The sequence below is a fragment of the Brienomyrus brachyistius genome, chromosome 13 (assembly GCF_023856365.1).
Source record: "Brienomyrus brachyistius isolate T26 chromosome 13, BBRACH_0.4, whole genome shotgun sequence".
Lineage (NCBI taxonomy): Eukaryota > Metazoa > Chordata > Actinopteri > Osteoglossiformes > Mormyridae > Brienomyrus > Brienomyrus brachyistius.
In genome coordinates this window covers 8,032,869-8,048,737 of record NC_064545.1, presented here as the reverse complement: position 1 = coordinate 8,048,737, position 15,869 = coordinate 8,032,869, and the positions used below count along the sequence as shown (strand labels likewise).

The window sequence follows — 15,869 nt, the reverse complement described above, 5'->3', positions numbered from 1 at the left end:
GGGGCGGGGCGGGGCGGGGCGGCGCATCAGGCTGCTCCTGCGCTCCCCATGGCCGCTCCGCTCCTCTGTGTGTCCGGCCGTACGACCGCAGAGTCTCACTGCTTCATAAGACCGTCACTAATTAGAATTATAAATTAATACTGTCGGCGGAGTTTGATCGCTCTCCCGCGGAATGCAGCGTCGCGATTTCCCCTTCTACTTTCTTCTCTGTGGAAGTTTATTAAAAGGTAAGTCGTGCATTACATTTACTTTATTTAACAGATTCGTATGTGTTTATGTGTCATTTATGGGAAAAATGTTTTATCTTATGTTTATACTTCTACAGTGGTTTTCGGTTTATTAGGCTACTTAAATCGCGATCTACTGTGTTTATTCCAGTTAAAATGCTGCACTTTACGCGGACACAGGTAAATGAATATCGCATTTTCACCGGAGTTTCTCCTGCTCTTTTGTTATAAAGCCATAGTTTGTAGATTTCAGTTAGTTGAACATTACTGTCTTGTCGTTACATTAAATACTTGACATTGATTTTTTTTGTTTCTGGCATAAATGTCCGTCTTTTTCCGGTACTGACAGATCACCGGCGGGCAGCAAAGCCGGCCGTATCCTTTCAAACATGCGACCTCCAGTAATTACTGAAGGTATAGCCTGGAGCAGCAATTGCTCATTAAGACTGATAGTTTCAAAACCTTGTAAAAATCTGCCGCATTTGGAGTTTGGGATTTACGATATTAATATGAGATTAATGAAATATCTACGGGTATTTCTTATTGTGAGAGTTTTTAAGAAGCAGGCGTCGCTTTTAATGACATGCCAAGCGTGGGGTTTGGGAGGATTGTGACGGGAAGCCTTTCTCGGGTTGGTCTGTCAGGTCTCCTGTGAAAACAGTCATAGACATGCATATTACACCTCAAGGATTTCAAGGACTGTCTATAGCATATACTCTATTTTAAGATCTGTAACATGCAAAACCTCAACCGTCATGCAAAGCGGAGGCCATTAAAAAGCTATCTTTCTATCTGTTTTGTTCCCCATAATTGGATGAGCATTCTTATAGGTGCTGCATTCTATTTGTAAAGGGGTTTCCCCAGCCACAACGCCCCTGCTGACATCATTCAAGTATGACGGTGTCTCAAACCGCCCTGTCGTGCCTCGTTTCATCATTGTATACGGAGCAATCGATTCGCCATTGATGGGGAGTTCTGACCATCTCTATTACCATCTTTGTCAGAGGGCTCATCTATCTTTGGACCTCGTTAAGTAAATTTAATTTTGAATTAGATGCCGAGCCGTACTTCCCATGCAACAGAGTCGATGTTTGACATTGTCAGGAAATGGATGTTGATCCTCTGCAGTGATCAATGGCAAATCAGCCAGATCTGCTAATCAGAATGAATGATGGTACCAGAGACAGTCATATCTCATGGAGAGTCTCCTGGAATTTAATTATGAGATGTCCTGACTTGGGCATAGGTCATTTTGGAAGAAAAAGTGGCCTTTTTTAATTTTGCTCCGAGTTCAACTATAGTAATTAACATACTCAAAACAGTATTGGTCAGGACCACTCCAAATGGTTTTGATGCGGTTGTTCACTGGTGGTGCTCTCTCCACTCAGCATCTCGCTGGTGCAGGTCTTCATTTAGCCCAGGCTCATGGAACTTGATAATGTGACCCCCCCCCCCTTTCCCCCCACCTGAGACCGAAAAATAAATGACTACTGTCCAGAATCCCGGTCCAGTCTGGCAAAAGATTCTCCTTAGATCAGCTGGTGTGATGTGGGATTTGGATTTCCTTCTAAGTCCGAGGTGACCGTGAATCCACATGGTTCCCATCAGGACTCCTGGATGTTTCCGTGGTGATAGCTAAGTTAGACCTGGCCTCACAGTAGAGTAAACCCAGGAGTGCAGGCACTAAGGAGCACCTTGGGATTCAGGATGGGGTGGCGGGGGAGGATTTGTGACAGGGGCATGATTGCCAGCTCGGATCAATAAACTATTACAGGAATGAGTTGGACTAAACATGCCGTGCAATTCGGATGTTCTCCTTCATATGTTCCCATTCACCCCCTAACCTGTAGCACCTCCCAGTGGTTGTTATGTGAAGAACAGGAGATGCAAGTGTTGATATTTGGTGTAACTGAGGATTTACTCCATGGAGGTTTGGTGCAAAATATTATGGGTGCTTGAATTTTATGACAAAGAAGTTAAACTACACCAAAGTAGAGTTCCTCTATACTTCTTTGAGCTTGATACCATCCATGTTCCCTGAATGCTCTGTATGCTGTACTATCTATTGGTTTGAATGGTTGATTATTTCTTTGTTTGGGAGATGTTGTGTGGCACCTACACCAATACTGTTGACTGTAACTGGACATTCACTGGAAGCTCAGCCTAACTGCATTAATACTCAGTCAACTCCTTGACAGCCGTATGTCTGTAATGTGCTGTTTGCCTCACTTGTATATCACTTTAGAGAAAAGTGTCGGCTAAATAAATAGAAATGTATTTCAGTCTAAAGAAAGCGATAGAGCGCCTCTTCGGCCCACCTGCTTATGCAGTAAGAGGTTTAAGTCATAACTGTGACTCTTTACTCCATTTCTAACATTTTCTCCCTCTACCTGCAGCTTCCTTCCAAGGGGAACACCAGCGGAGGCTTTACAAGGACCTTTTGACCAACTACAACCCCCTGGAGAGGCCGGTCTTCAATGACTCGCACTCCCTCACCGTCCACTTCAGCTTGAGCCTCATGCAGATCATGGACGTGGTGAGTCAGCCAGTTAGCATGGCTGCGCTGGTCAGTTACAACGCATGTTAGTGAATCAGCCAACTGTCATGCCTGTTAGCGCTTTAGCTGTGCTATCTTTGCACATAGCATGTCCTTCCAGTGGCCCTAAACCCCAAATGCTCCAGGGACTGTCTGACCCTGCTTTCGGAAATGTATGTTGCTCTGGATAAAAGCATCTCTTAAATAAATAAATGTGAGTTTGTTCTCAAGAAAGGAGAGGCTGAAAAACTGCACGTCAGAGTCAATGACTCAGGCACGATGTCCAACTGTAAGTGTGGACTGCTCTGCTCTGTCCATGTGACAGCTCTTCTAAGCTTTCATTGGCCAGACAGTGCTACTCTGCCCATGTGACAGCTCTGTTCTGAGCTCTCATTGGCCAGACTGTGCTCCTCTGCCCATGTGACAGCTCTCTTCTGATATCCCATTGGCTGGTTGCCTATCTCTCTGTTCTACAGTCTCTCCTTCTGCATTTGGACCCGCCCTTCTTTTCAGACCAACCAACCTGTCCATACATTTGTCATGTTTCAATACTGAACACGTCGTATTCAACTAATTAGGGGCCTGATGATTTGTGGGTTGGTTTAATAAAGTTGTCTATTGGAGGAGTGAATAAAATATATGGGACAGCTTAGTAAAGGTCTTTTAGAGAGGATGCGTCCTGGGATGGGCTCCAGGCTCGCCACACCCCAGCCCTCTGCCAGCACTCATGGAGGACAAGTGGATTGATGTTATAGAGTAATATTTTTGTGTCCTGTTTCATACGGAGAGCAGCACCTCACTGGATGTGTGTTTCAGTGTTTTCCATGTGAGGTTTCATTCACTTGTTTGCACTGACATAAAAATCGCTGGTGGAGAAATGAGTCCGGCGAAAAAAATAAATGTAATAAATGCCAGCTGAAATCTGCCAGGAAATACGCTGCCAGTCAGATTCCCGGCTTCGTCCCCAGAGCGCTTTGGAAGCCTTCGGCTCCCAGTAAAACAGTGCTGATTTATTGGTGAGCAGTGAATGACATTCTGGGTGACCAAGGGATTGGCCGTTCTGGTCACCTGATTTGCCCAATCAACAGGCTGTCCAATCACAAGCCTGCGTGCGGCACCTGCATTTCACTGTTCCTGGCCAGTCTGAGGTGAAGAGCTCCAAAGGCTCATGTTAGCAGCCTGTGGTATTTACCCAGTCCTACCCACCCTAAGCTAACTGCACCATTCTTGACTTGCGGCAGTGGGGAGCTTAAAACACAGAATTACCCATGCGGGCCCTGGGAGGTTCCCTTTCACTAAGCCCACAAGCAGAGCAATGAAGCTTTTTAAACCCGGATTAAAGTTTATCCAGGAAAAGTAAAGGCTCATTTCTTCAAAAAACTACTTGAATTTTCTCTGCTGTTATAACTGCTAGGGGAGGTTACTCTGATGAATCAAAGATATGACATTTCCTTGCTAATAAATGGTGAACGTACTGTAAATTTATTTGTTAGCAAGCAGTACTGAGTGTATTTTTGGTAAATGTTAAGTGAGTAACATGCAAATGTAGAAAGTCTGCGTGTGCAAAAACTTTAAACTAGTAGTGTTTGATGGTAATGTGCTGTTTGGACAACAGCGTCGGCTAAATAAGAGTAAATGTAACTTGGGTGAATGTAAAACCCTTAAGTAAGCAGCTAGGTTGCCTGTGTAAAAGAAGGTCTTGCTCTCACTGTATCTCCCACCTGCTTTCTCTCTAACCAAAGGGAATTTATCTCCGTGTTTCAGGATGAGAAGAATCAGGTTCTGACCACCAACATATGGCTGCAGCTGGTGAGTCATTTGTCTCCGTTGACTGCAGATGTCCGTGATGAGATGCCACTGTGCTACATCGGTACTCGGGGTCTTGCATGAGGAATTCCCCTCCCTGCCATCGACTCGGTAGATCAATCATCTGTTAGACCTTCAGTGTCGGGCGCCGAACCTGAACTGCTTCAGTAAGTGTCCAGCCGTACAAATGGGTTCGACGTGTCAGCTTTTCTAGGTAAGACTGTGAGAACAGGGCCTCACAGTGGGGAAGAAGTTCATATACCCCAGTTCTCCTTCTGAAATCTCCAAATACTAAACTGAGATCACTCTTAGGGTATCACTTCCTCCAGGGCTAGTGAATTTATCACAATCACAGTGGTTTTCATTGCGATTACTGTACCACCTGTCAGAGGAAGACATGATCCCCAAACATACCCTTTATCATGAATATTGGGTCCCAGCTATCAACCACAAGGTCCTGATATTAACTTTGTTTTTGGCCCTCAAACATATTTACAGTATATCAATATATTGACTCCATCCTGTTATGCTGCTCTGTTTATTATACATATGATCTTTTATAATATTTCTACGCAATGCACTATGTTTATAAACCCTGTTGTATGTCTGTAACCCCTTATGTATGTATATTAGGGATGACAAGATTCATCGATTCGCATCCCTGCACCAGCATAAAAGTCCACAATGGGATTTTAAAAATGTGCACAATTGGAGATGAACTCAGGACACATCTTTTCTGACATCTTTGCATCAATAAAATCCAATTTATTAATGTAAAATAGTGAGATTAATTATTTTGCTTTAGTAATTTCATATTATTTATTTAGTTCACAACTAGTGTCATTAATGTTCTCTGGGATCATTATGCTTCCAGACCAATTTGCCAACTTAGCAATTTTGTTGCTAGATTTAGCAACCTATCAGTCTTTTTTTTTTCTTTTCAAAAAGCAACTACCAACAAATTGAACTACTTTAAAATATTATCCTGCAACTTTAAAGAACTTTTGATGTCACACAAACAGTAAAATGCACACATTTGCCCTCTAAATGACACAAAAAAAACGATTTTCTCCCTTACACTCGGTCACAACACACGGTCTGTCTGCCTGGTTATTATGCTTGTTATAATGAATGACTGCTAATTAGCTGTGCACTGCGGTGTGAGCAAGAACAGTGCCTGTATTTGGGGGAAAAAACCATTGAGCAGCTAGCCAGCCAAGCACTACAGCAGCCTGCAGAGAGGTGCCATTGTATTTGTGTTATGTTGCTAGTTGCAATTGCTAAATAACATAGCATATATGATATACCTAGTAATTAGCTTAAATCCATAATTGTTGATCAGTTAGGTAGCATGTTACATAACTACCAATACACTTAATAGAACTATTATTGGCCAGAATGTGTAGTTTTAGTAGTTTATAAGAAAAAATTGTTCAATTATGTTCAATGTGTTTTAAAAATAGAGATATCTAATCAGACAAATGTGTTGTATTTATATTACTTAAAAAATATGAGAAACATAGAAATCAAAACTAGCAAGTTTCTAATCATATTTTTCATCAAGATGACCAATTTCAGTAATGTCATTCAGTAATCTATATAATGAAGTGTCATGCCCGGCTCGTATGATCCTCGTGTTAGCCACGCCCCCTGACACGCCCCTTGATTATCCACATCTGCTTCCCTGATCTTGCCCAGCTGTGTCCGATTATTTTTGCCCAGTCCTGTCTATTTCAGTCCATGTCTTGCCTTGGTTTTTGGTCCGTCATTGATGTTAGTCAATGTCCGATGTTCCCTCGCTGTTTCCCTGACCTTCCCATTAATAAATCCCCAGTTTTCCCCCGACTTTCGCCTCCTTGCCTGCTTCCTGCCAGCTTGCCTGCCTGTCCACTTACCCGCTCCCCGCGCGACCTGACATGAGGTGATTTTGCATCATTGCCTAATGACATCATGATGTCTTTTAGCGACAAATTGACCTGCCTCTAGCAACTCCCCCTGAAAATTAAATGGCAACACTGCGCGCAAAGCACGCTTCCCCATGTGTCTGTGCTTGGGAGGCTACAATATAACTCCTGTCTCATCCGACTTTTAGGAGGATAAAACTGAGACATCTGTGTATTTATATGTTGAGGCATGTTTGCTAAGGAGCCGGGTGGAAGTATATTTAGCTCACTTAAAAGATTTTGATTAAATGTAACATGTTTCTCAGTTTTCAAAATTATATACATCTCAACAAGTCATGGTCCCCACCATGGTAAATTTAGTTTATTCATGTGTATCTTTAACATATTGCATCGCGACATAAATCACATTGGCCTCAGAGATGGAAATGCACATCCCAATGTGTCCAGCCCCCCTGTTTTGCTCTCTCTTGCGTTCTGTACACAGTCCCCCTGTCACTCACTGTCTATATGTCACACTGTGGTCCTGGGGCAGCATTATTGTGTGTCCCTGTATACCTGTGTATGTATGTGGATGACAGGAAAGCCCACTTGACTCGACTTGACTTGACAGTCTTACACGCGGTGGCTGTGTTCATGGGGTCTGTCTCTCTGGCCGGTCAGGGCAAAGCTGTTCCCAGCAGAGCAGGTCACCTTCAGCTTTCCTGGCTATGGCTGCTCCGCTTGGAAGCTGTGGATGAGAGAAGCACAGATGTTCCTCTTTAGCCTCTGGAATGGCCTTGTTCTCCGCCTTAATGTTTGTTTCGCCCCCTTGGCCCGCAGAGCCCTCCCTGCCTATACACGAACACTCCCAGCTCCTTTTCATCTTTCTCTTGTGTTCCGCTCTTTGTCGGCTGACCTTCTTCGCTAAGAGTCTGGTCATTGATCCGTTCAGCGGCCCTCTGTTGGATACACTTCCTCCACGGCCGAATCAATTCTGCTCCCGAATGGCGTCGGTGCTTTTTAATGTCAACATTTGCTACCGCGGCCTTTTAATAACCTCACGCAGGGGGAAAGTGTTTATATTTGCCTGTGGGTTTGAAGCAAAGCACAAATGTTAACCCTTTGTGGTAAAATATTGGTTGTGATGGTGCAGGTTTCCCCAGCATTGAGGTGTCTTCCAGGAAATCTGGAAGCATTTTACTGAGCCACTTGCCTGACGTGTGACTTAAGATCCAAATAATTAGTTTAATAAAGCAGTTGACTGCTGAGTTTTAACAGGTACCGGCTCGCTTGAAGGACCTCTGTGGGTTCCTCTGGCTTCAGAAGACCCATTTCTTCTGCTCATCACTGGTTTCCCAGCTCACCGAAACCTTCTCTGCGTTAGCCATTTATAATGTCCTGTGAAATAGAAATATTCTCAGTTATTAGATTTTTTCTTCTCACTGACAGAAAGTTATTAGCATGAAAAGGGGTTTGGGTGGCGTTGTGGTTAAGTGAGTGGGGCTGGGGGCTCAGATGTTTGCTCCGAGTGGGGAGTTTCTATGTCTTTTCTGTGTCGTCTGAGTTTCCACCTGCAGTCCAAACCCAAAGTTAGGCTAATCGGTGTCTGTAAATTGCCCATCATGTGTAAATGTGTGAATGTGGACTGAGGTGGACAGGCATCCCATCCAGGGTGAACCCCAGCCTGGGATAGGCTCCAGGCCCTTATCACCCTGACCAGGATAACCGGTTGGAGGATGAAGAACGGCCTCTTCTGCACTCAATCTACATAACCAGTTCCCTGGGTGTTAATAACAGTGTAAATGGTCTCTCGCAGTTACGTGACAGGTGCTCCTCACCATATTTGTACAATTATTTCACCGGACGTTCTCACCATCATTACCCCTGAGACCAGTGGTGCCCTCATCGCGATCCTGGCCCCTGTCCACTGCCAGGCCGCTGATCTGTCTGTCCGTGTCCTTACCAGTACTGGATCGATCACTACCTGCAGTGGAACACCTCGGAGTACCCCGGCGTGGCCACCGTCCGCTTCCCCGACAGCCTCATCTGGAGGCCGGACATCCTGCTCTACAACAGGTGCCAACCCTGCTGCCTCTCTGCGGCTTCCGTTATCTCCTCTTATCCAGAGCACCGTACAATTAGTCACCAGTTCACCTGGGTATTTTACTGGAGTCGCTTAGGTTAAGTGTAGAGATGGTCAATATATCAGTTAACGTATCGGTATCGGCTGATATTCGTTAACAATCAAGATATCGGCATTGGTTTGATGCGACAGTCCTGGTCGACATTGCTGGCCGATATTTAGACTTCAGTCAGTATTCATAGTTCTGTGCTACAAGCTTCCAAGTCACTGCTGCTTCACTGAGGCCTTGCCTGCATTATGTGATGTGGCTGCCATATGGCGGTGAAGGTCAATGATGGGAACGACCTTCACCGCAAATCTATGGAGTTCATTGGCTAGCTGGTTATCGGCATCGGTGACATTGAACAAAAACATATCAGTTATCAGTATCGGCCAAAATTTCCTCATCAGTGCACCAGCAACTCGGTGCCATTCTGGAAATGTACCCAGTATCCTTTATGATCTGCTTCCAAGTCCTTACACCTTGCGCTGTCTGCTGAACCATGGTAGAGGATTATGGGTAAAATTACTCCGTGAGACGCTGGTGCTGCGGTTCCAGCCTGGCCCCTGAGTGGATTACTGCACCATCCTGTCACCCTGAGCCTGCCGGCCGTGCTCCAATTTGTATTTAAATGCTTGGAAATTGACTTCGACACTGGAGAGTGCGGCCTGCCTGATTAATGACCCTCCCCAGGCGGGGAATTGGATTAGAGACTCACTTAGAGAGGGGCATCCATTGCAGAGATGAAGGCCCAGAACAGCACCCCACCATCTGCTCCCTCGCTGCTTCTCACTGATGTATTCACAGATGTTGTTGAGATGCCCTCTCCGTGAACAATGTCCCATGACCGTCACAAAGTATGCTGAGAAACAAGGAGCTTTGAAAGCACAGAGTTCATTTAAATAGCCATACAGGCTGCACCGGTATGCAGAAATGACGTTTACCAAAGACCGAGTGCTGGAAGCAGTCTGCTTCTGCTCACTTCTGTTGGCTCATGATTGCATCGTTTAGCTCATTAACACTGGAGAGAGGCTACCCTGTCCAGAACAGTGGTGTTTAATACCACATAAACCACGCATTTGTGTGGGACACCTAAGGTTTGGGGGTTGGGCTGTAAGCTACAAACAATTACTACACTAAATAGTAAATAAACATGTTCCTTATTTAGAAGATGCTCAAGCAATATCTTCTGCTAACCAGCTAGCCAGACCAGAAAGAGCTTACCGCCCCCCGCCCCCCCAACTCACCCCATAAAATCTCGACATGCAGGTGTCCCTCCCTCCTCAGTGGAGACCGTGACCTTCGATGATCCACGCAGGTGTAATGCTCAGGTTTCTGTTCTGCTTCCTGTGAACCTCAGCTCTCGTAATCATGTCGCTGTGGGTGCTGTACCCTGTCAGGTGGATGCTAATGAGTGGATGTCACCCCCCCCCCCCCCCCCCACACGTGTGTATGTGTGCACGGTCGTGTGACCAGGTCGTGGCCGTGTGTCCCATCGAGCCCACGGAGCCCTGCCTTATGACCCGACCCTAAAGCCCGTCTCCTGTTTCCTACAGTGCGGATGAGCGGTTTGACGCCACCTTTCACACCAACATCCTGGTAAACTCCTCGGGGTATTGCCAGTACATGCCTCCAGGTAAGCTTGCTGCAAACAGCATTTAGCACCTTCACCTATAGGTCCAAGAGCTGAACTCTCGTGGGATTTGTTAGATCACAGTTGAATGTTGTGAGGTAACAAGCCACGTGCTGACTTAATGGAGATGCTGGAGCTACTGGCTCCACCCTTTTCTCCTGTGGCTAACCCTTGTCCCACAGCTGGCTCCGCCCTCTTTCCATGTGACTCACCCCACCCCTCGCCCCTGGCCCTGCCCTTTCTCAGGGATCTTCAGAAGCACTTGCTACATCGACGTGCGTTGGTTCCCCTTCGACGTGCAGCGCTGCGAGCTCAAGTTCGGCTCGTGGACGTATGGCGGCTGGTCCCTGGACCTGCGGATGGTGGATGCCGACGTGACGGGCTACATCGCCAATGGGGAGTGGGACCTCGTGGGTGCGTAGGCCTCCACCCTCGGGCCTGCATAAAGGGTCACTTTGTGCTTGCACTCCCTTGATCTAGGTCTGCAGGCGACGGTTGGAATGATTCTCAACTGGGCGATAATAATTTTGCTTATAATCTCTGAATTCTGCAGTCACAAATTCAGTGTTGCCCCTCCCCGAGACCCCATTCCTCGCCATCCCCACCACTGCCCTGGTACAGGATGTGTGAAACACCTTAAAACATCCCAAAAGTTGACAGTGGGAGGCATCCTGTTCCCACAGCCCTGGTTAGTGGAGCCACAGTGGGTGGTCTGGATGATGCCTGGGTGTGAGAAGCCGCAGAATAAGCTTCAGCGTCTCATTTCCTGCGCCACATTGGCAAGGGGTCCCTTGGGTGGCTCATTAACCTGAAGCTGGAGTAATTTTGCACCATCCTGCATTCTCTCCATTCCCCTTTTCCCACTTTCTCCTAACCTCTATTTCATTTTCTCTCTACCTCACTCTCCCTCTCTATCTCCCTTCACCCCCATCTCTCTCTCGTCCTCTTCCCCCTCTCTCACCCTGTCCCGGCGACGCAGAGGTTCCCGGCCGCAGGAACGAACGTTTCTACGACTGCTGCAAGGAGCCGTACCCAGACGTGACCTTCACGGTGGTGATGCGCCGCCGTACCCTGTACTACGGCCTGAACCTGCTCATCCCCTGCGTGCTGATCTCCACGCTGGCCTTGCTGGTCTTCCTGCTGCCCGCCGACTCCGGCGAGAAGATCTCGCTGGGTGAGACCCCAGTGGGGCGGCGGGCAGGCTGGCCAGTAGGGGGCAGTTAGCGAAGGGGTACCCTATTGCGCTGTGAACGCAGCGGGTGAGAGCAGAGGCTGTGAGAGCGTTTCATAATCATAAAACAAAACAAAAATAATGGAAACCTTGGCTTTCTTACAAGAAACACCCACCAAGATTACAAAATCACGGTCAGTTAATTTCCAGACATTCACATATATACTGTCCGTGGATATTAAAGGTCACTCCAACACCCTGCTTTCCTGCTCAAGTATAATATTTACTGTACAATCTGTTATTTCACTGACGATTTGACCAGAAGCCATTCGGGTAAAGTGCTGGCGGTCAGGCTACTATGGCCCGGGTCTCTGCCCTTGATCACCACGCCACCTGCTGGATACTGCTGTTGGTGCCGTGCTTTCGGCATCACAGCCCGGGTCTCTGTTTCCCCAGGAATAACGGTGCTGCTGTCCCTCACCGTCTTCATGCTCCTGGTTGCTGAAATCATGCCGGCGACCTCCGACTCTGTGCCACTGATCGGTGAGCAGCTTTCTGGGGGACTGCAGCCTGTGGCATATAGCCGGGATGCCGCATTGCTACAGTAACAGCAGGAGGCGGCCAGAGACTCCGTCAAATGGCCTGTAGGCCTCCGATATTCATTGAGTGATATGAGACTGACGCTCAGTGCTGTTATCAGCCTCTGGCGCCCCCTACCTGACACACCACCATCCTCTCTACTCTCCAGCACAGTACTTTGCCACTACCATGGTCATCGTTGGCCTGTCCGTGATCGCCACTGTCCTGGTCCTGCAGTACCACCACCATGACCCCGACGGGGGAAAGATGCCAAAATGGGTGAGCTCCGTTCCCCTTACTTCTTAGGTTAAAATTTCGGCAGCTGTGATTTTAGAGAGCTTGGGGTTCGAGTTCAACAATTTAGCATTTTGGTTCTTCTGTAGAGTGCACATAATGCAGGCTGTAAATCTGAGAAAGGGAGATCAAGGATGTCACTTGTGCCAAAGCTGCTGAGTTATATTAATAGGTACAGACAGTTAGCTTAGTGGTGGAGTTTGTGGAACCTGAATGTTGCTGGTCCAAGTCCCGCGAGGTGTTCCAGCTGTGAGCTTGGTCTGTACGGCAGACATTTTCACAGCTGTGTGACATTATGACAGTGGATGTTCCATGTTTCCAAGGTGAAATACCCAGCTGGGACATTGTTATAATAACAGTGCTACTAACTTTGGTCAGCTGGCTGGTGTGAGATATTCAATTCACAATTCGCACATACATTTACATGCATGTCACAGTTTTAATACCTTGTAAATAGTCTGTAGGGTTTGCACACAGCTCCCATGCTTTTGATGTAGCTAATTCTAGGTTTGTAATTGAATAATATATATATTTGCTTCTTGCACAAGCGTGAGATTCTGAAAGCATGAGTCACACCAGCCCTGGAATAAATAACCATTTGATCCGTTTTGCAATAAATTATTTATGGTATTTTTAAACTTTAAAGTTTAAACAGGGTATTACATAAAAAAAAGTTTAAAATTTATTCAAATCCAACATTTAGGCTGACTTGTCAGCTTAGCAACCAAAATCATGCAGCTTTTCATGGTGCCGCTGTGTGGTGTGGATAGATTCGCGGGAGTGGAATATTGCTAGCTAATGAGGCGCTCTGAACGCTGATGCTAACGGGCTGCTCTGAGTGCTAACGCTAACTGGCTACTCATGAGCACCGATACTAAGGGGCTGCTTTTATCCGAGCTCTAATGCTAACAGCCTGCTCTGAGTGCTAGCAGGCTGCCCTTGAGTACTAATGCTAATAGGTGTCTCCTGAGCACTGACACTAACGGGCTGTTCTGTGGCCTCCTGGGGCAGACGCGTGTGGTCTTGCTGAACTGGTGTGCCTGGTTCCTGCGGATGCGACGGCCTGGTGAGGGGAGAGTGCGCCTCGCCTGCCCCAGCGGGCGGCAGCGTAGCAGCGTGTCCAGCGTGCAGCTCGGCAGCGCCGCCCTGGAGCCGGCTGTCACCAACATGGCGTACGCGGGATTCCGCGGCGTGAAGGGCCCACGCTATGCAGCTGCACCCGACTCGGGGGGTGTCTGCGGCCCGCTCCTGGGGCCGGGGCTGGAGGAGGATGGGCTCCCGCCCAGGGCACCGGGCTTCGTCTTCGTTGGTGACCACGACCTCGCCGGGATCCTGGAGGAGGTGCGTTACATCGCCAAGCGCTTCCGCGATCAGGACGAGGACGAGTCCATCTGCAGCGAGTGGAAGTTCGCCGCCGCCGTCATCGACCGCCTCTGCCTCATGGCCTTCTCGCTCTTCACTGTCCTCTGCACCATCGGCATCCTCATGTCCGCGCCTAACTTCGTGGAGGCCATCTCTAAGGATTTCTTCACCTAGGCCGCCCTGTGAAACGCCCCCCCCCTCTCCTAACCTCTCTATCTTTATGTTGCATTCCACTTGTAAATTCCAAGTTCCTAGTCGGAAATTTCAACTGGAATGCCCCCTGTAGTCGGAATTCCTATTCGGAAAGTTCGATGGATCTACACAACCACGACCTCAGAATTCAAGATGGCCGCGTCCTTTATCAACAGAAGCAAAGCTGTAGTTTTATACTGTTTATTAGCACTTGCGTCTTATTTGTGACTCATTAAATTGGTTGTACACACAATACTGTCCAACCGCTATCTGTGGATGTGTTGCTATGCTATTTTTGTGCACGAAATACTGTGTAATGTGTTATCAGCTGATATTGCTAACGATGGCTAACAATTAACTGAGCTAGAACTGAGGCCTGTTTCAGAAAGCATGATTTCTTGCTTAGCTGGACAATTTGTCTGATTTAAGATAGCCAGGGCTAAATGTAAGTGAATGAAGATAGAGGCCATTTAAACTGGGGTAAATTAAATCGGACATGTTACCCGGCTAAGAAAGACAAGAGATCTTGCTTTTTGAAACTTGAGTCCCTGGTACTGCTAAATGACCTTCTAGCTTGTGGTACTAGAACGATGCCTCGATTCCAAATCCAGGCCTTGTTTTCAGTTCTCCCAGGTAGCTAGTTTAATAATCACTGATTCTGATTGGCCAGAGGCTTCACAGGCAGCTGACAGGTAAAGAAGGCTGGGAAATCAGCAGGGCTCGGCCCTATAAGACTGTGATTTGATTAGCCCTGCCCTACAGCCTCCAGATGCTTGTCTGTATCAGTCATTTATCCCTCGTTCACTCCTCCCCTGTGAAATGACTCCCAGTAACAGTGCACGCAACAGTGCTACTTTTGGTTCACTGCAATCGCTACATTCCCACCAAAACTGAGAACATGAAGCAAGAATTACAGTGAACTGTCAGGAGGTTTGCATAGTGTCATGTGGATTTCCATGCTGTTGGAAGCCTCCCTATCAAAGGAAATGCTGCCTCTGTTGGTCCGGTCGATGCTAAGACTCTCTAACCTTCCCACTGTGTTCCTGCAGTCGGCAGCGTGACGTGTGGGTCTCCCCTCTGTTTCCGTCTTTGCGGGAAATGCTCCCTTCCTTGCTAAACTGATATGGTTGCCCTCATTCCTGCTAGTTCCTGTGAGCACTGGCTTCCTAGTACTGTTCTGACCACATGAAGCCTTCATGAATACATCTTTGACGCGGTAAAATGTGCCTGTGTGTTAATACATCCCCCCACTTCGCTGTATCTCACGTGAGACTCTCTATCATGTTCATCTCCATCCGGCTTCCCTGTTTGGACAGTCTGGAGGTTGGAGACTCCTCGCATCCATAGTGATAGTTTGGGAGAGTGGCTTCCCGGTCAGAATGACTCCTGATTGGTGGTTTTCTGGAGCCTATGAATAAATGTATTTTTCTAAGTGTCAGACTTAACTGGTACCGTGTTGTTTTTCAGTTGCTGCACCAAAGGAAAGGGGAAGGTCCAGCTGCTTTAGTCATGCTGGTAACACACAGTGTGAGAGAGACAGAGGTTGATTCAGTGAGGACAGCAGCAGTCTTTCCACCACTCCAACTATGCATTTTCATGGGGGCCCCCTGCTGGCCACAAAGTCACTGCACTATTTAATAAATGCATTCCCTATTTAGGATACAGAAGCATCTACCACTAACCAGCTACATGCCGGCTAATGTTAACATCATATTCAAACAGCATCAGAATCAAAGGTAGGAAGTTTGTAACAGTAAATCTGCTTAACCAGGGCTGCCACAATGATTCTGCCTCTCATACCGGCACCGAACCCTTGTCTTTTGCGGGGGTGGGGGGGTCAAGGTGCGACCGACGACTCCGCAGACTCCCTGATCTGTATTCCGCAGACAGCGGTGCGCTTGCCAGGAGTTTGGACACGGGGCAGCCGGGGGAAACGCTGCTAACACTGGGAGCATTTAAAATGCAGTGCGTCAGCAGCAGAAAAAAAAATCATATTACCATCTGTACTACAGCTTTGTTTTCAAGGAGATGACAGATTTGTCTTTGAGTCTTGAATTAATACA

The 15,869-nt window shown here is 47.2% G+C and overlaps 1 protein-coding gene across 1 annotated transcript; it reads left to right on the top strand.

Annotated features, from left to right (window-relative positions):
* Positions 1–69: 69 nt before the first annotated feature.
* On the top strand, positions 70–15,207 carry LOC125706694 (neuronal acetylcholine receptor subunit alpha-7-like). Its single transcript, XM_048973497.1, has 10 exons — positions 70–227; positions 2,624–2,763; positions 4,528–4,572; positions 8,419–8,528; positions 10,132–10,211; positions 10,455–10,622; positions 11,188–11,382; positions 11,836–11,922; positions 12,128–12,237; positions 13,264–15,207. Exons 1-10 carry the CDS (start codon positions 173–175, stop codon positions 13,786–13,788), a joined length of 1,515 nt encoding a protein of 504 aa, XP_048829454.1. The 5' UTR covers positions 70–172; the 3' UTR covers positions 13,789–15,207.
* The last annotated feature ends 662 nt before the right edge of the window (positions 15,208–15,869 follow it).